Genomic DNA, 19828 nt, shown 5'->3' on the forward strand with positions numbered 1-19828 from the left:
GTTCACACATGCTCAGTATTATTTATTTCGTGTCAAAAGCATTGCATAACAAATACATTTTAAAATGATGGGAAAAAAAGGAAATCACAAGCAACTAAATAGTTTTAGACCAAAAACGGGCAGCAGCAACCGCATTGTCCGTAGCTTTAAACAACTCCTCCGTGCATGAGGCAGGACATTGTGGGCAAGCATACATATGCGGAGTTGTTTGTTCTGCTCCACAGTCACACAAGGTGGAGGATTCCTCCAGGTAGTGCCACCTTGCCAAGTTGTCTTTAGATCTGCCCACTCCACTTCTGAGTCTGTTCAGGGACTTCCAAGTTGCCCATTCTTGGTTTGCCCCTGGAGGAAGACCCTCATGGGGGGCCATCCAGTTAGATTTGCCTGGTTTAGCTGCCCAGAGGGACACCCTTGCTGTTGCTGGAGGAACATCAAGAGGAGTGGTGGTTCTCATGAAGCCCTTCCTTGATTTGAGTCTGGTGGGAGGAGGCTGATAGTCATGCAGTGGATGGCTTTCACAGTGTTCAACCTTATTTCTCTCACCGTTAGCAGCAACTTCCCGTCGCGCTTCAGCGCTTCAGGAGGGGCAATGCCAGCTAATTTGTAGAGTTTATCAACAGGTGTAGGTTTAAGGCATCCTGTGATTATTCTGCATGTTTCTTTTAGTGCTATGTCCACTTGCTTCGCATGGGCAGACTTTTGCCAGACAGGACAGGCATACTTAGCAGTTGAGAAAGACAAGGCCAGGGCTGATGTTCTTATCACTTGTGGGTCTGCACCGCATGAGCTGCCAGTCAGTTTCCACAGGATGTTGTTGCGTGCAGCTGCTTTGTGCTTGGTGTTCATGCAGTGTTTCCTATATGTTAATGTTCGATCTACATGCTCAGTAAGGAATTCTGGAGACAGCTGCTATTTATTTTGTCTGTTGTGGACAGGGCAAATGAAGCTAAAATAGGATTTGCCAGAACATAATCTCATTCTTTTCCTGTGCTATCTTTATGGCATTGATTATTGTGGACATGCAGTTGACATCCGAAACTGAAAGTCTGTTTGTCCAGCCCTTCATCATCATCCTTCTGAAGTTGATGCTGCTAAAAAACCTACAGCTCGATAGAGAAGCAGGATATAAAGAGACTTCGTATCAGAGGCTTTGTTGATGGTGGTACTCCTGTAGAGTACTTCATTATGTCTCTGGCAGCTTCTGTGAGATTAAAGTCTGTCTTCTAAACATATCTAGTCTTGATTTGCTTAGTTCCTTGAACAATGTAAATTAAGAATGCACCACAGGTTCCTTCCTTGTTGCAGTTATTGCTGGATGAGTTCTTGCTTCTCTGTGCTTCACATTTGACTGCAATTTCAGTTGTTGCAGTCAGGATGGTTGGAAATAGTGTTACCCATATCCACGTGCCTCTGAATTAATCTTTCTTTGTATTAAATTGTTAATATTGGGAAGGTTTATTTGAACACCCCCAATCCCCCTTCCCCAGTATCCTGTGCCATGAGTTTACTGAATGTGTTTATCTAGTTCTTATTTTAATTCCTATTCATTCTAGAGTAAGCTTGTTTCCTTTAATGGTATGTCCTATGGCTGGTGACATCCATATAAAGTTTTAACTGAGTTTTTTTATTATCCTCTTATTTCTTGATCATGTATATAAATCTTTAATTCTTTGCAAATTGTTTTTTTCTTTACTGTTGAATTAGGACTGTTGAAAGATAAGTTAGACCATTTTCACGCTGGGGGAAAATGGCATTAAAGGCACTTCAACCTGTTGTGAAGGAAGAGAAGAAACCACTGGTTTTCCTTCCAAGGGGTTTCCTTTCTGTTTCTGCTCTAAAAGCGAAAGGGCATCCTCTTTAGAGAAAATCCCTCGAGGATCTGAGGGCTCACAACTGCTTGCATCAAGTCCAAAGGACTCCAAACTTAAGGACTTAAGCAAAACTGCAGTTCTTCAGGATGCTGCTCTGCTTTATGTAGCGAGGCTACCGAAGGTGATGGGGTGGGGACAGGAGTTGTTGCCAGTGGTCCAGACAATGAGGGTGCCTCACCAATGACATTTGGTATTTCTACCCATTTCCAGTCCTGTCCCTCCTCTACCAGCAAGCCAGTTGGTGTACCCAAACTCATGTTGGGGTATGAGGCAGGGTGGGGTAGTGATTTGAGCATTACACTATGATTCTAAGAGACCAAGGTTTGAGTTCCCACTAGGCCATGGAAACCCACTGAGTGACCATGATCAAGTTATACTCTCAGCTTTAGAGGAAGGATATGAGAAACCCTCTCTGAAATATCTTGCCAAGAAAATCCCATCATAGGTTTACCTTACGGTCAACATATTTGAAGCCACAACCCAACCAAATTGGAGTATGTTTAAAAATGTGTAAATCATGAGGGGGGGGGGGGGGGCTGGTAAAAATTAAAAGCCTGTTATAGAAAGAAATACCTACCTATTCTGCTTATGTTGTGGCAGTAGATTTCACTGCCTGCTGATAACTTAATATAGCTCAGATGCTATAGCTCAAATCTTTGCTAGAAATCTTGCTCCCTTTGTTTTTTATTCAGGTGCTGCTAGCAAGTCATGATGGTTGAATCTGCCTCGGAGACAATACGTTCCACTCCCTCCAACCAGAATGGCGTCAGCAGCCTAAACAATCCAAATGATGGAGGAGGAGGTGGAGGTGGTGGAGGCGGTGGCGGGTGTGGAAGAGAAGGAGGAGCCAGTGGAGAAGCCAATGGAGAGATGAGCCCAGTGGAACTCCTGCATTTTCAGCAGCAACAGGTACTGACAACTTTGTTCTGTCATAGTCTCTGTTTCATACAGATAGATTACCCACTCCATGTTTTTTTCTTTTACATTTTAATAATATTTTTATTAATAGTTCTTTTGAATACAATAAATTAATACAATAAAATTGCAAATCTTATTTTGAAAAGAAGTGGAAAAAATATTGAAAAGAGAAAAACTAGAAAAGGAGAATATATATATATATATATATATATATATATATATAGACAAAGAAATTGACTCCTTTTGGTGGCTATAGATATACATATGCTATATTCATACCCCTCTCTTTAAAACTGTTTTTGTAATTTATATCCCACCTTTCTCGCTGTATGGGATACAAGGTAACATATATTAAACTATATATCAAATATTTCCTTCATTAACTAAATGTCACCAATGATTTTTCTCTAATTAAAATCAATCGTTTTTACATTTTGGCAAAATCAGTCAATTTCAACAACCGTTCCTCTCTAGTAGGTAGTGTTGAGAACTCTTTCATCTGTGTGCCTACAGCAGTCTTGGTGTTGTTGTCATATATTGCACTAATATTCCATGGATCTTTTCCAAATATTCATCCATGAGTCCCAAGATGAAAAGTATTGTTTTTAATTGAATGTTAACCTTTAAGATCCTCTTGATCAAACTATGGTTTTGAACCTATTTTTTCTTGAAGATATTCTTTCTGTAGTTCAGAATAAAATATTGGTGCTTAGCTGAAGGAGAACATTTAAAATAGCTGCTACTTCAGAAAATCAGTAATATGTCACTCATATCATTTACAGCATTAGATAACATTAGCATTCACGAATCATAATGTAATGCACCTTATTGGGTCCCTGTCGTTTATGCACTTTAACTATCATTCTGTTTTGCATTGCTGTCTTAGTCTCCCCTCTCATGAAGACAATACAAATTGTGCCTGGTGGTTGGTTGATATAATAAACTACTGTTACACTATTCCGTTTTATATTGTACTGCTGTTTTTATCAATGTTATACTGTGAATTGTGCATAATGTTTTTGTGTACTCTATTTTAATTGTGTTGTCATGCTTGGCCCCACGTAAGCCGTCCCGAGTCCCCACGGGAAGATGGTGACAGAATACCAAAAAAAAGTTGTTGTTGTTGTTGTTGTTGTTGTTGTTGTTGTTGTTGTTGTTGCTATTATTATTAATAATGCTCTATAATTTTGTCCAAGGCTTGAATCGACAAGAGCAGTTCTTAAGCTGTAATGGATGCATGTGTTTTGTTTTCTTTAAAGTTCACATTTTTTTTGTATTGCAAGCTTCATTTTCTCTCATTTTTAGTACTTCTTGAATGCTTTTTTAAAGTCCACAGAAAATTTGTATTCATTTTCATGTAAATGAAAAGTTATACACTAGTCTACAGAAATTTCCCTAATGTATCTGTACAATTTTTCATCAGATCGCTGCATCACAAAATATGTAGAAATGCAAAAATCAAAGCCTGGTAGTGTTGCAAATTGTGTATTCAAAAATGTGAACTAAATTCAAAATAAGCAAGATCATTTCCCATATCTAAGGATAAATGTAAAAATCGTGGTTTTGCACTGTTTGTCTAAAATAGCAGCTCAACAATGATTTCAGGCAAATTTTAGATAGAAACCAATATTATAGAGAACGAATTACTGTAATTTGAGCCAGTAAAGAGCTTAGTAAGAACTCTACATGTGAATTTATTTACTTAGTCAATACATATTTGAACAGTTGCTATTCAGTACATGCAAAGGTGCGCAAAGTTATTAATCTGTGATATTTTTCATGCCAGAAAAGGTAGCAATACTAGACATTTGATAGTGAAAGCAGAATACCATATGTTACCCACGATGCTTGTAAAGCAATGCAGACCTAGACAGCATGTATCCAGTGGTGTCATACATTTGAGTGATGTTCATTTTTTCATCTGATGTGTGTCTATCACCATCTGATTCTTGTACCTGTATGCGTAATTCTCATTTGTTTTCTTCAGACCATATATATCAGTAGTTGCCATTATCACAGTTTGTATTTACTGAGTTTTATGCAGCTCTGATCTTCTTAGAGAAATATATCTCTGGCAGTTAAACAGTCATAGAACTCAGGGCTTTTCATCGTTTTTGGTAAAAAAAAAATGGCTTGGTGGGGACAGGGGGTATCTCCCATATTTAACAATGCCTCCAAGAGATGGAACCCTTTGATGGTTAACTTGTATCATTTAATCAACAAAAATAAATCTAACATAGTAGTGTGGTAATGTAATGTTGAAGGCTTTCACGGCCGGAATCACTGGGGTGTTAGTTGTTTTCTGAGCTTTATGGTTGTGTTCTAGCAGCATTTTCTCCTAACGTTTTGCCTGCATCTGTGGTTGGCATCTTCAGTGGCATTTGGTGTTGCATCCAGTCTCGCACCAACAATACATTTAAAATGTTTGTTTTTGTTGGGGTTTTTTTGTTTCCTGACTGGTGGCAGGTATTTCAACAAGGAAGTTTTCCTTTACTAGTGTAATACTAGTAGTATCACAAGTAACAAAGGCATGAAAACCTAGTGCATCTTTCTTATCTGATCCTAAAGCATGAGTGGGCAAAATCAGGTCATCTAGATGTTGTTGGACTTAAACTTCCATCTATCCTAGCCAGGATGGTCAATAGTGACAGGTGCAAGAATTTGCAGTCCAATAACACTGGGAGAATTACACTTTGCCCATCACACCCTAGAGCATCATAAACAGACTCATGTCCTTAGGCATATCTCTAGACCAGTGTCAACAGGATGTTGATTGGTATAACATAAGGTGTTTTTGAAGTGTTGGTATCAGTAGAGCTTTGTCAGATGAGTGAATGTGTACACCAACTTCCTGAAAGTGTTTTTTTAATGTCAGCTGCTTTTTGCTGATTCCTACGTGGCTGGCTAACAGTGAGTGGCAGCTGCTGTTTTTCTTCGTAATGCATGCACACACTATTGTATTTGCCAGATTTGTTAATGATTTTGTGTGCCAAGTATTCTATTCGTTTGGATTTTGTCTATACCATTGACAGAAACATTTTCAGTTGAAATATCTAATGCTAATGCTGTCTGTAATATGGTATACATTTACCATTCTGCACACAGGGCTTTCAGAATAAGTAATACTTTTCAGTGCTAGTGAAATATCTTACCGTTGAAGCACAACTTGTGCTTTGTCACAGGAATCTAAGCAGGACTTTTAATCAGTGAATGAAATAGTTGACAAAGCCATCACATGTGTAGATGAAGGGTGATGTATTGAGTTCTGCAGTAGTGCTGTACCTCCAAAGATAGTAATAGGTTGTTGTATGTGTGTAATAGTGTCTGATAGTCTGCCCATATGAAACATGCGGATTTTAAGAATATTGCTTTTCTTTGTTGCTGTGAGAAGGCTGCTTTCAGTTTTGACCAGTGTATGGAGTTTCATGTTGCATGTTGTCAGTTGTATCTTTCCAGTCTTTATTTTATGTAGATATGACATCTAGCAGTAGTTTCGTATGATGTTGCTAACAGAGACCACACTCTTCTTTGCCATTCAAAAATTGTTAGTGTAGCCTATGTCTAATCTAGACAGCCACTCTCCAGAGGCAGGTTATGGATAGAAGTTATAAGATAGCAGTTCTATGCCCAAGATAGCTTTGACCGTAGTATCTTAGCAAATGTTATTAATACAAACCCAGATCAAAGTTATAATCATAACATTATGGATAATTTGACCCAGGAATGGCAGTTGTGAAATATAGAATGGTTGGCAGTGCCTGTCTTGCCTCTGCCATAGCACGTGGCATCATGTAGCTTTTGTTCATGGGGGACATCTTCGTCACTAAATCAAAAAACCCCATGAAAATTAGTTGCTCCCTACCATGAGCATTTGCCATTTATTATGAGAAATCCTAGTTTAGTGATTGTGTCCTGCTCTTTTGTCTATCCCAGGTATCTTCAAACTGCTGCCCTCCAGCTGTTTTGATCTCTAACTCCCAGAAGCCCTACTCAGCTTGTTCAATGGTCAGGAATTCTGGGAGTTGGAGGCCCAAACAGTCAGAGGGCCACAGTTTAAGGATGCCTGGTCTATCTCCATCTCTGCATATGGTGGCAGGTAATCATGCTTTGAATCTTTTGAATGGGTTGGTTCATGCCTATAATGCTGTCTTCAAGTTTACAAGTTGAAGTTGCCTTGAATCCTTTGAAAGGTACTTTTCTTTATTAAAAATTATTTTTAGTAATGATATAATTCAGAGCAAAAATATACAAAGGAAAGAATCTACATACTACCTGAAAGCACTATAGTTATGTCCATTATCAATAATGGACAAACAAATCTCAATGAAAACATTGACTACAAAAATGGCTTGGATTATCCAGAGGCTTGGATAAGCGAGGCTTGGATAAGTGAGACTCTACTGTATATGCAAATAAAGGTATTTCAAAACCTGAAAAAAGGAAAACCAAAACACTTCTGGTCCCAAGCAATTTGGACAAGAGATACTCAACCTGTATATGAAAGGGCTTGCAAGTTGCAGTTCAAAACAAACTTTGTCTTCTTTGTCAAATGAATGCTAAATAAAGCAGGGAGCCCAAACTCATATGGAGATCACTTCTCTAAACCATAAATTCCAGCGTGAATGCTATAAAAATTGCTGTGTCTGATACTTGAGTAGCTAGCACTGTAAATTCATTACCCGAATAACAGCCATTTCTCATGCAGTTAAGCCACTGTTCCCCTAATCTGAAGGGTAATCATGCGTGTCATGCTTCTAGAAGTCACCCTTGTTGAAAGAGACACAGTTCTCTCTTTCTTCAGCGGTATGCATGTGTGACTATAGTTAAGTTTGCCTTCATACAGCCTTGGAATTTGTCACTGCCATTCATTTATAGCATTATGGGCTCTAGTGTGTGTTCCCTTGCGGTACAGATTAAGTATACTGGCATGTTCCATGAGCACAAACTCCCCTGTTACGACTTGTAATGTTTGTACAGAGTCACTGTGAGAGCATGAACAAGTTGTTGGCCCTTACTTGATTTTCTTAGGCTATTGTGAGATACTAAGTACAGTTGCCCCTTTGTATCCAAAGATTTTGGCTACATGGTTTCAACCATCCATGACTTGAAAATCCCCCCCCCCCCCCAAAAAAAAAAAGAAAGAAGCAAACCTTGATTTTGCCATTGTATATAATGGGACTTGGGCATCCATGGATTTAGGTATCTACAGGTGTGTGTTTGTGTGTCCGTGTTCTGGAATCAAACCCCAGGAGGAACCAAGGGCCCACTGTTTGTGGAATCCATAAAGAGAATTCTCATATAATGCCTCCCTCCACCAATGTTGAGGAATACTACGAATATTTCCAAGCAGGATTTGTAAAGACCCTATGGTTTGGCCTGATGGGATTGAATGTTTGACAAGTATGGAGATCGCTTCATGCCCCTGATAGGCAGCACATCCCATGCTTACATATCCTTCTTACTTACTTGCACAAGGTCACATACAGTACCATGTCTTAATTTCACACACAGACATTAAGATGAGCATGTGAAGAATAGTCCAGCTGTGTGAATATTTCTGGGATGCTTTTGAGCAGGAACTTTCAGGAATCCAGTGAAGCCTTTTAAATATGTCACAAAGGTGATAATTTCTCATGCACTCACTACTCAAAGGTAGACACACTTTTTGGGACTAATTTTTCCTTTCAAAGTTACGAGGGTTGAATGAAAAGTAATGTCTCCAGCTTTGTGACTCCTCAAAAGATGGCAGTACTGGTATGCGGCAGGTACTGGCTAGTTCAGTAGACTCTCCTCTACAGTTCCATTTGGTGGGAAGCCTTAGCATTGAACGGTTGTGTTGTTAAAATGTGAAGTATGGAACCCTGACCAGACGGTTGGTCAGTGCAACTTAAGCAATGTGCAGTCACTGAATTTTTGACAGCAGAAGGTGTCACCCCAAAGGAGATTCATCAGAGAATGCAAGCTGTTTATGGTGAATGTGTTGATGTGAGTACTCTGCGTCGTTGGGCAAGTAAGTTTAAAGATATTGAGGTGGGAACATCTGACTTGTGTGACAAACAAAGAGTTGGACGTCCTGTGACAGCAACCACCAAGTTTCACAAGCAAAACGTTGACAGGTTGATTCAGGATGATCGCCGTATCACTCAAAGAAAAATTTCAAGCATAATCAGCATTTCACAAGAACGTGTGGGTCACATTATTGTTTTGCTTGGCTATCAGAAGATCTGTGCACGATGGGTACTGTGAGATGCTGGTTGCAGAAACAGAGTGTTGACTTCTTCCATGACGGCTTCAGAAAACTTGTTCATCGTTTGCAGAAATGTATCCAATTGTCTGGTGATTATGTGGAAAAGTGAATAATGGTAGTTAAAGAGCACATTCTAAGGATTATTTCTGTGTTTGATTTATTAAAATATTCCCATCTAAACCCAAGTAACGAAGGTGGAGGCATTACTTTTCATTCAACCCTCTTAGGAATGAAAATAAACACTCAAATCATCAGCCTCGTTTCTAACATCAAAACTGTTCATCTACCATTTCATACATCAGTCTGAAAGTGGTTGCTTTCTCTTTCTACCTGTCTTTGTTGCATATTTAATGCCTGTTGATTCATTCTACTATGCCTAGTGGCTGTCCTACCCCTATTAGAAAGGGTCCAAGAAGTGAGGAAGAATTACTTTAAATTGCTATCAACTGTGTGCACATGTGACATACTAGTTGCCCCCTGGGAGACTTGAAATGGTTGGGTCACTTGTACTTGTATTTTTATATGTTTTCCACACATATAATGCATATACACTACCAGGTACATATCCCGATGAATATTTGGGCGTACTTAACTTGTTTCAGAACAATACATCTGACCAGAACAATACATCTGCATGTTAGCATTGTAATTTGAATAAACTCTTCCAGACTTGCCTCAGTACTTCCTGCTGAAAATGAGGTACTATCTCTATATCATGAGTGTTAGTAGTAGATAAGTGAGAAAAGAGTTTGTGTCCTCTTTCTTGAGAAAGATAGCAATAGAAATAATAATCTTCTGCAACTATCTCTTCTGTCATGTACCTTAACTCTCTGAAAGAAGGTAATTTTGAGAAGGGGAGCATCATTATCCCAAATAATGTTTGCCTTCACTTGAATGCCTTGCCTGACGCTGCATATAATTAACCTGTGGAACTCACCAGTGCGAGACAATACTTAAAGGCAAAGGAAACTTCTGAACACAGATGGCATCTGCAGTGACAATAGCTCGGATGAGAACCATTGGTGTCATCAATCTTCATGCTTCAGGAAACAAGCTGAGCAGCAGCTGGGGTCAGTAATAAATGTCCCCATATATAGAGTTTTGCACAATTAGGTGCTTCATGAAGGATTTACACCTTCTCCAGTAGTATCCCATGTCTGCCCTTGTTTAAAGAGGCTACTGAGCCATTGGCTTGTTCCTGTCTGCCAATTCCTGCCTCTACCTTATGCTTTAGACCTCAAATGCACTGGTGCTAAGAAAGCAAATCCAAAATGCAGTACTAATACACAGAAGGATGAGTAAAAAAGGAATTAAATGGATTATAAAGGAGAGTCTAGAAAGGAAATAATGATTTGCATATTTGTGATCAGTTGGTGAAACTCCCTGCCACATAAAATGCCAGGAAAAATATTTTCAATTAATATTTCCAGACTAATGATAACAAATGCTACCAAATACGGGGAGACAAGACAAAACATCTTCCTTCAGGATTAACCAGGGCTGGGACAACTTTTTACTTTTGTATATTTTGAGGTGGCTTAGTGCTTGTATGTAGGGGAAATAAAGCCCAGCCACTGCAGTTGGTGCATTTTGATTTTCTGCCAATTTTTCACCAGGATTTTTTTTTAATGGCCATGTTGGTTATCGTGGTGGTTGGAAGTGGGGTGACTGGGAATTTGGGACCTCATATAGCTACAGGGAAACATACTTCACTCTACTCAACCTCTGGTTTATTCAGTACATATTTCTTGGATCTTTTTCCAAAATGGTCTATAGCCATAGATCATCTTATGATCCCTGGATGTTTTGGGGGCAGCTGTATTGACCCTTTGCCATTGACTGTGATGACCTGGTCAATTGTAATTGCAATTCAGAAATATTTGGTCTGTTGGAAACGTACATTTGCATCTGTGATCTTGCTGTTCTGTGTACCTGATAGGTTGATTGACCTCCTTTTCTCTCTCTGGGAGTGTTGTAGTGGAAGTGCTCTTTTCTTTCTCAGGAATACTTCTGGTTATGTATAGCAGTGTTTGGCCAGGAGCATGAGAAATTCGAGCAAAACTCTGTCTTAGATCTTTATCTTATGGCTTGCATAGTGAGTTGTCTTTTTTGAGGCAGCTACCGAAAAATGCATTTTGCTATTTCAACTTAAGATGAAATGGTCTCAAATCTTGTGTAGGTTCCATTGTGAAAACCAAAATAAACTAACACTTACAACATGAGAATCCTTTGATGATTCTATACTATCTTGGAATGCTGTGCCTGTACCATAGTAAGACTTGGAGCAAGGTTTTAAACTGACACAGCTTGGCTTCCATGCTTCTGATACTCAGCTAGAAAAAAAATCTTGATCTCTTAGTGATTCTTTATTTAGAAAAAAGGCTTCAGCCAGGATCCTGCTGATGAGTATAATTACTTCATTGAAGAGAGCACACATTTCAAGACCACATTTTTTAAGATCACAGTAGAGGATTTTGTTGTGGTTATTCCAGCTGTTGTGCAGGTATAATATGTTCTCTCCACTTCTTCTCAGGCAGTCAAAATGCCCAGCTTCTGCGCTTTTGGTAAACAAGGCCTGAAAAACGTGAGCTGGGCTGTGGAGTAATGAGGTGACAGAAGGAGAGAGAGATAAACAGAGAGAGTCAGAAGTCAGGCATCTGACAGGAGTTTAGACTGAAACAAACAGCACTGGCAAGAGAGCACACGTCACTTTTGAACAAGACGAAGTGTCTGTTTCCATGCAACGGGCAGAGCTGAAGAGCTTGTTTAAATAGAGATGAAAGGAACAAGGAGGCTGTGTGACCTGCAGCCAGTGTATGGTCCTGAGGCTAGAAAAGGAGCAGAGGATATAAGAGAAGGAAGAGTAGAGTTGCTAAACTTGTATTCAGGAAAGCTGAATGGGCAAGCAGATACCTGGAGGGTTTCATGAAAATGTGTTAGGCTTTTGGCTATACCTAGGGCTGTTTCATTTAGAAATTGCAGAAGGAGATCAAATTTTAAAAGGCCAAAGCAGAATTTGTGATATATTATTTCATTATCAGGTATCAAGAATAGCCATTGATTTGACAAGCTCTGTTACTTCTATGGGTCTACAGGAAGACGTTATTAACTTGGGATTTGAACATAAAGATTTTGTTAGGAGGATTGTGTTAAACATGCTATGGTCTGCTGCTTAATACATGATATTATGCATTGGGAACTTTTTGCAATTCAGTATAAAATACACTGAAGATACTGGACTCTCTGAAAAACCCAGCCAAGTATGTTCTGGATGCTGGCCCTTTTAACAAACCTTTTTGTCCCAAGGTTTTGGTGTTTGTGATTATCACATTTTTGCAAGGATTTCCATTTCTTTTTCTGCCACCATGTAACCTACCTTCTCTCTTTCAATTTGATACATGGCAGATCCAGAGAAAACACTACACGTTATCAGGAAAATAGTAGAATAGCTATGTTTTCCTTTTTTTTCATCTTTTCTATGTCTATTTTTTAGTTCAGCTGAGGACCTGTGGCCAGAATCCTTATTTTATTGAACTGATATTGGATACCTAGTAGTTTTAGAATTTTTTTTTATAAATAATAGCAACAGGGTAACATTGACATTTTTCATTTCTGGCCCCCAAAACATAAAAATATTCATTAGAAATATGCATGTTATGGCAGTAGTCTTGTGTTCAATGTCTTGAGGTTATTAGATACTGTCATTTGTTCATGTAGGCATTCAGAATGTAGGCATGGTATGGAAAGGGCTCTCAACCATGATGCTCGATTTATTTGTTAAATTTGCTAAAATTAATCTAATTAATTTGTGATTGTGAATAGGTCACAGTTGCTGGATATCCTAGAATCTATTTTATAGTAGTTTTTTTTAACATGGTAAAGGTGTTTCATGATAATTTCCACATTTTTAGAGGGCTACAGGTCAAGAGTCCTTCTACCCTGTCAACCTAAATTTGGACATGTAGTTGCAGCTTCAATTCTGTGATCTCTTCTTGATTCTAAAATGTGTTCAGTATCAAAATAATCTTGGAGTGTCTATTTAGATTCACTCTTGGTATCATAGCTCAAAAAGATCTGTCTATCTGTAGTGTGAAGACTGCTTTAGCCTACAGTAAACATGCAGTTACTATATTGTAATTTTGCTGCTGTGAGTGTGCCTTGGGGAAATGAAGGGAGTTACTCTTACATCTTTCCAAGGAATAGAACATTAGAAACGACTTCCAGTGAAGCTTCCGCAGACCCTTTCTGAAGAATGGAAAGAATTGAGGGATCACTCCCCAGCTTTCTCTAGCAAATTTGATGGTGTTAGGAGAAAATCCTTAGCTTTCAATGGAGGGGCCCAGCTGAAAAAAAAAACATTCTGGGATTCAGTAGTGCGTGCTTACATTGTGACAAGGATCATAGGAGGGGAAAGGTCAGCCAGGGTCATGGGAGGGTTGCCTAGCGTCTGGGAACTCCCACAGTGGTTGCTGTGGGAACATCAAGAGACCTCCAGTGTGCTAACATCCTGTAACGAGATTCAAAAGAGTTCCAGTCTTTGCACATTAATGAGTTTTTAACTTGGACTAAATCCTCCTCTCCAGTATCCACTTCCCCAGCATGGATTTTTTTAATGCATAGGAAGAAGGTGCATTTCAGAAGTTAGAAATTAGAGACCAAGGCATACACTGTCTCCATTCAGCTGTCCAGGCATGGGGAAGTGAGGAAGAATCATTCAAAATCCAGATGGAATTTTGTTCTTCTCAGAAATTTAAGATACGAAGTGACATTTCTTGGCTTTATCGAAGCTGGTGTCAAGAACATCTGGTAGAAAGACTTACTCTTCAGGGGCGCTATTACTTTTCTTGCACTACCTGTCTAATGGTTACAACTTTGACACAAAAGTCCTTTAATCAGTTAAAAGGAGGAGCAGATGGGATTTCTTAAGTTTTACTGTAAAACCTGCATTTAAATATTATGTGGAAACTAGATGTTTGTTTTATTCAAAACTGTTACTGTGGTTTTAGGTCCCTCTTAACTAGAAATGTCCAATCAGATCTGTGTCAGCATCTTGATCACTTTGTGAACATTTTGTCATTTTTGTTGTAAGTTGTAATAGGTGTAGACTGTATGTTGAAGTTGCATATGAAAACTTAAAATGTGATATGGTGGCACCATTACTTTATATTAATAATGGTATTACGATATAAGGCAGAGCCTCAATTTTGATTCTGTGAACCTTAGCCTACATTTTCCTGCTATGCAACCCACTCCCCCTCCCAATTTCATACTCTTGAAAGCATTGGAAAGAAACTGCCTGAAGTAACCAGTTCATATTGAGCCTGGTCCTGGCTGTAAAGTCAGTTGCTATTGACGAGTTTTTGTTTTTGTTTAAGATTCAGTGGTTGCTGCTTCTATTGGGGCAACTGTGTTAAAGATTATAATCATGAGTTTTGTAAAATTACAAAATTATTGAACATAATAGGCAGAAAGGAAGGGTAATTTAAAAACTACATTTATGTCTAATCAGCCTATATGTGTACTGTTGAGTACCAAAGAGGAAATTATTGTAAAGTTTTGATGATTGTCTCCAAAGTGGAGCAAGCCAGGAGCAAGCCCAGCTTAGAGGTGTAGGGGAGGAGTAGCAGGAAAGAGATGACTGACATCCACATAAAGACCCATCTCACCCATGAGGCAAGCTCAAGGATGTGGCATCATTGTAGGGTGAATGGGTTGCCTTACACCGAGATCTATGCCCTATGGTGCATCAAGGTTCTGACAGATGCTATCAATTAAAGCTGTGGCCATGCTTTACTACAATTAATATGCTGATATGTGTTTCTGGTCCATGCGCTTTGAGCCCCTGCTCCCTTAGGGTCAAACTTGTAAACTCAATATCTCTATCTCTTTTTCTTTTAATTCCTAGAAATTAGCCTTAGGACAAAAGCTCCCATTGGTGGAAACAGACAATTCAGCACATGCAAACAAATTACATCCTTTAAATGTTTTGTAAATGTTTCATTTAAATAGTCTACACTCAGTATGTACTGCCTTTCAATTGTGGCTAGAAGTAAGAGCTTACTGTTAAAATTAGTAAGGGCCAGTCTCAATATAGGTAACACGTTTATAAGATCCATCAGCTTTTATCTCCTTAGCTCATTCATAATCGTCATGGCATAAATGACAAAATTAAGCAAAGGTAGGGCTTGCAATATGACGGAAGATATGGACATTTGGGATAATATTGAAAGAAGTTACTTTAATCAGCTGGTATAAATCACCTCCAGAACAAGTGAAACTTCTAATATAATCATAGAATAATAGAGTTGCCTTTCATGGAACTTAAGCCATTGATTCTTAGTTCTTTACTTGGTCTAGGAGTCTTTACTCAGTATTGGTTCTTTACTTAGTATTGGAGTCTTTCCAAATTTTCTTCATGTGAAAAATATGCATTGAAAAATTAATATTTTTTCTTCGTGTACTCTGTGAATGCACACTAATGGAGAACGCTGCGCCTGCACAGGCTCCAGCGGATACTCTTCCAAGCTAAAGTTTGAAATTTGGCGGTAACCCCGCCCCTCTCCCCAGAGGGTATAAAGGGCGCCCCCCGCGCTCGCTCTCCAGTTCCTTTTTTTTCCGCCGCAAAGCTCACTTCGGACTCTTCGTTCTTATGTCGACCACGCGTTTTAAGCGGTGCACTCAGTGTGCCGCTAAGATTCCAGATTCCGACGGCCACGCTAAGTGCCTTTTCTGCCTCGGCGAAAGCCACGTCGTCGGTACCTGCCGTTTTTGCCTGGCCTTTACAGCTCAGGCCCGAAGAAATAGAGCTGCGAGACTCCGCGCAGCTCTCTACGAAAAAACTCTCGCTCCTGAGGCTTCTACTTCCACTTCGGCCTCGATGGCGTCCAGGCCTGCTCCGTCGGTATCATCCAAAACCTCGAAAACCTCGAGACCAAAACCGGCCAAACCGCCCTGCATGGTGACTACCGCCACGGTTTCCACTCGGTCAAGCAAAATGGGCCCTTCATCGACTTCGAGTTCGGTGGCGTCGGCCATTTCCACTCGATCCCGCCTGGCTTCGCCGCCATCTTCTTCCGCCATGAAGATTGCCTTCAAGAGGGCTCAGGAGGAATCCAGACGGGCCCAATCTGACTCGGCAGCTGTGTGCCCGATCCCTCCGACGCCGGGGAAATCGCTGAGGGTCACGTTGAAGCAACCTCCAGCAAAGAAACGAATGATCCAGAGGTCGTCCTCCTCAGCGTCTTCGAAGAAGGACGTCCCCTCCTCCGTGGCCTCCTCTAGGAGATCCTCTCCTATCCAACCAGCACAACGCCTCCGCTCCTCTTCCTCTCCTCATGGTCAGTCCTCGGATGCGGACGCTCAAGCCTCCCCCGACCGGTCGGTCAGGACAGTTATTAAGGCTCCCCAGCCAGCACCATCTCGTCTTCCGGCTCGACAAGAACTTTTCCCCCCGGCTCAAACACCCGAGAGGGGTAGACAAATGACGCGCTTAGCCCGTGCCGCCCAGGCTTCCGCGTCCAAGGGCGTTCGTCCACAGCCGGCTCCCGCTGCCCTTGAGGTGATACCTTATCAGGACTCTGCGCTTGTGTCTCCTCCCCGGTCCCCTCAAGGGGCCGAGGAGGATGACCCCGATATCGAACACCCCGAGTCGATCCTCTCCGCCAGCCACCTTGCTGCCTTTTCTTCCATACCTCCTGGACGTAATCCAGGCATCTTGGAAGACTCCATCTTCGATACCTCCAACCTCTAAGAAAATAGAGGCCTGGTACCGAACCGATGACGAAGCCTTGGAATGGCTCAAGCATCACCCTGACCCAAACTGATTGGGTGGTAAAGGCCTCCCAATCGTCAGGTTGACAATCCAACTCCCCTGCCGACAGGGAAGGTAAACGATTCGACGCGGTAGGCCGCAAGCTGTACTCCGGCGCTCTCCTCCTTTGCCGCATGGCGAACTACGGGGCCTGCATGGGCGCTTACCAACAGATCCTCTGGGAAAAAGCCCAACCTTTCTTCGCCAAAATTTCTGACGAAGACCGGTCAGTCCTTTCGACCCTCCAACAAGAGGCGGACTCCCTCACACACCACCAAATTCAAATGGCTAAACATACCGGCGATACCGCCGGGAAAATGATTGCCCACGCAGTTGCGATCGGACGGCATGCATGGCTTCGGTCCTCAGGACTCTCTTCCTCCTCTCGACAAGTGATCGAAGACCTTCCTTTCGACACCCAGGGCCTTTTCAATTCTGGTACTGACGACAAACTGAAGTCCAATCACGACTTCAAGATTCTCGCAACAAAGTGCGGGACCGATCAACCTCAGGCCCAGCGGACCCGATGGTTCCCGCAACGGTACCGTCGCTACCCTCAGCCTTTTCGTCACCAGCCGTTTCGACGCTCGTCGAGCTCGAGTCACCACAGTCATCAGCAACAACCTCGCCACCAGCACCAGGTTCCGAAAGGTCGGGGCAAGGGTGCTGCAGCTATGCCACAACCCCAACGACGGGCCTGACGCCCACTCTCTCGGGGACTTTTCTACCTTCACTACTACTGCCACTGCCATGCCGTTCCTAGGCCCCGACCAGATCCTTCCTCTCTGCTCTTTCCTCGATCGCCTAGCTCCTTTCTACCACGAATGGGAGTCTATAACCTCAGATGCCTGGGTTCTTCGCATTGTCAGAGACGGCTATGCCTTGGAATTCGAAACTTTGCCCCCCACGGGTCACATCCTCCACACCGACCCTTCACCGGAAATATGTTCCGAGGTCGACTCCCTTCTGGCGAAGGGCGCAATCCAGCCTTCTCCTTCCGAGCAGGACACTCGAGGTTTCTTCTCGAGATACTTTACGGTTCCCAAACGGGGCGGAGGTCTTCGGCTTATCCTCGACCTGCGAGCCCTAAACCTCTTCATTCTGCCTTCAAAATTTCGAATGGTCTCGGTGGCCTCCATTCTCCCGATGCTCCGACACGGAGACTACTTTGCCTCTATAGACTTGCGCGATGCGTATTTCCACATCTCAGTACGTCGATCTCACAGATGCTTCCTTTCCTTCAAACTCCTGGGACAGTCTTACCAGTTCACAGTTCTCCCTTTTGGCCTCGTCACGGCCCCAAGGGTCTTTACGAAGGTGGTCGCCGTGGTGGCAGCGCACCTAAGAAAACAGGGCATAATGGTCTTTCCTTATCTGGACGATTGGATGATTGTCGCGTCCGACCCCTCATCCCTTCAAAACCACGTCTCTCAAGCTCTTTCTCTTCTACAACGGCTGGGCCTTCAGTTGAATGTCTCAAAGTCCCAACTCCTCCCGGCCACAGAGATCCGCTTCATCGGAGCTCTCTTCAACTCCATCGCGGAAACCGCCTCCCTACCGAAGGACAGGTTCCTAGCCCTTCAACAACATCTCTCTCTTCTCCTCCGCAACCGCAGGATCCGAGCCCACTCTGTCCAGGTTCTTCTGGGTCACATGGCCTCCATGGTCATGGTTACTCCTTTCGCCAGACTACGTCTCAGACCTCTCCAAAGATGGTTTATAGACTCTTTCAAACCCCATCGGCATCCGAGCTCAATGTTTCTCACGGTACCGAACCAGGTTCGCCTCTCCCTTCGTTGGTGGCAGGACCCAGCGAACGTTTGTGTGGGACTTCCCTTCCATCCCTCCCTCCCGTCAGTCACGATCACGACCGACGCCTCCAATTTTGCGTGGGGAGCCCACATGTCAAACCTCACCGTCAGGGACCTTTGGTCCACCCAAGAAAAGTCTCACCACATAAACTTTCTAGAACTGTTATCAATCTTCAAAGCCCTCCGGGCGTTTGCTCGCTTTCTTCCCCACAAGACTGTTCTGATCCAAACGGACAACGTAGTAGCTATGTACTACATCAACAAACAAGGGGGTACGGGCTCGAGAAAACTGATGGCTCTCTCGATGGACATTTGGCTATGGTGCATAGCGAGACACATAACCCTGTCGGCAGTTCACCTTCCGGGGGCTCAAAACACGCTAGCAGACTCTTTAAGCAGAATAACAACCTCCCCCCACGAGTGGCGTCTCGATCCCGAAATCCTGAAATCCGTCTTCGACGATTGGGGCTGGCCAGCTCTGGACCTTTTTGCCTCCCCCTCGAACGCTCAACTTCCTCGCTTCAGAGCGAGACTACCTCCAAAATCGACTCCGGGCTGTCTCGGAGACGCGTTTCTCCTCGACTGGACTCTCGAACCCGTCTATCTTTTTCCTCCCTTCCCTCTCATCTCGAGGGTAATAGAGAGACTCTATCTAACGCCGACATCGGCCATCCTGATCGCCCCTGCATGGCCACGCCAGCCGTGGTACCCAACTCTACTCCGGATGTGTGCGGATCCTCCCCGCACTCTCCCAACTCTTCCTCATCTACTATCTTCACAGAAGGGACAGGTCCTCCACCCCGACGTCCCGTCCCTACACCTGACTGCCTGGAGGATACTTCCTTAAATTCTCTCCACCCAGACCTGCAGGCGATCCTTCGTGCCGCCCATAAGCCGGCCACGTCGAAGGCCTATGCTTACAAGCTTGCAAAATTCCAAACTTTCCTTCGGGACCGACACGTCGATCCCGCCTCTACTTCGATCCCGCTGGTCCTGGACTTCCTACTTTCTCTTGCGGATCGTCAACTCTCTTTGGCCTCGATAAAATCCTATCTCGCTGCTCTCTCCTGGCATTTCCAACGTCAGGGACAACCCTCTCTCTTTTCTAACAACCTCATTAAGACCTTTCTTCGAGGTTACAACAACTTGCACCCTCCAGTTCAACCTCCGA

General features: G+C 42.5%; 1 protein-coding gene across 7 annotated transcripts in view; it reads left to right on the forward strand.

The window, feature by feature from the left end:
* foxp4 (forkhead box P4) overlaps positions 1–19828 on the forward strand; it is a 206002-nt gene that overhangs the window by 46776 nt on the left and 139398 nt on the right. For all 7 annotated transcript variants that reach the window (XM_008109697.3, XM_008109692.3, XM_008109699.3 and 4 more), the window contains exon 2: positions 2564–2780. In XM_008109697.3, coding sequence (XP_008107904.1) covers positions 2580–2780 — 201 coding nt within the window. In that variant the 5' untranslated portion in view covers positions 2564–2579. The remainder of the gene's footprint in view (positions 1–2563; positions 2781–19828) is intronic.

This window comes from Anolis carolinensis, chromosome 4, assembly GCF_035594765.1.
Source record: "Anolis carolinensis isolate JA03-04 chromosome 4, rAnoCar3.1.pri, whole genome shotgun sequence".
Taxonomy (NCBI): Eukaryota; Metazoa; Chordata; class Lepidosauria; order Squamata; family Dactyloidae; genus Anolis; species Anolis carolinensis.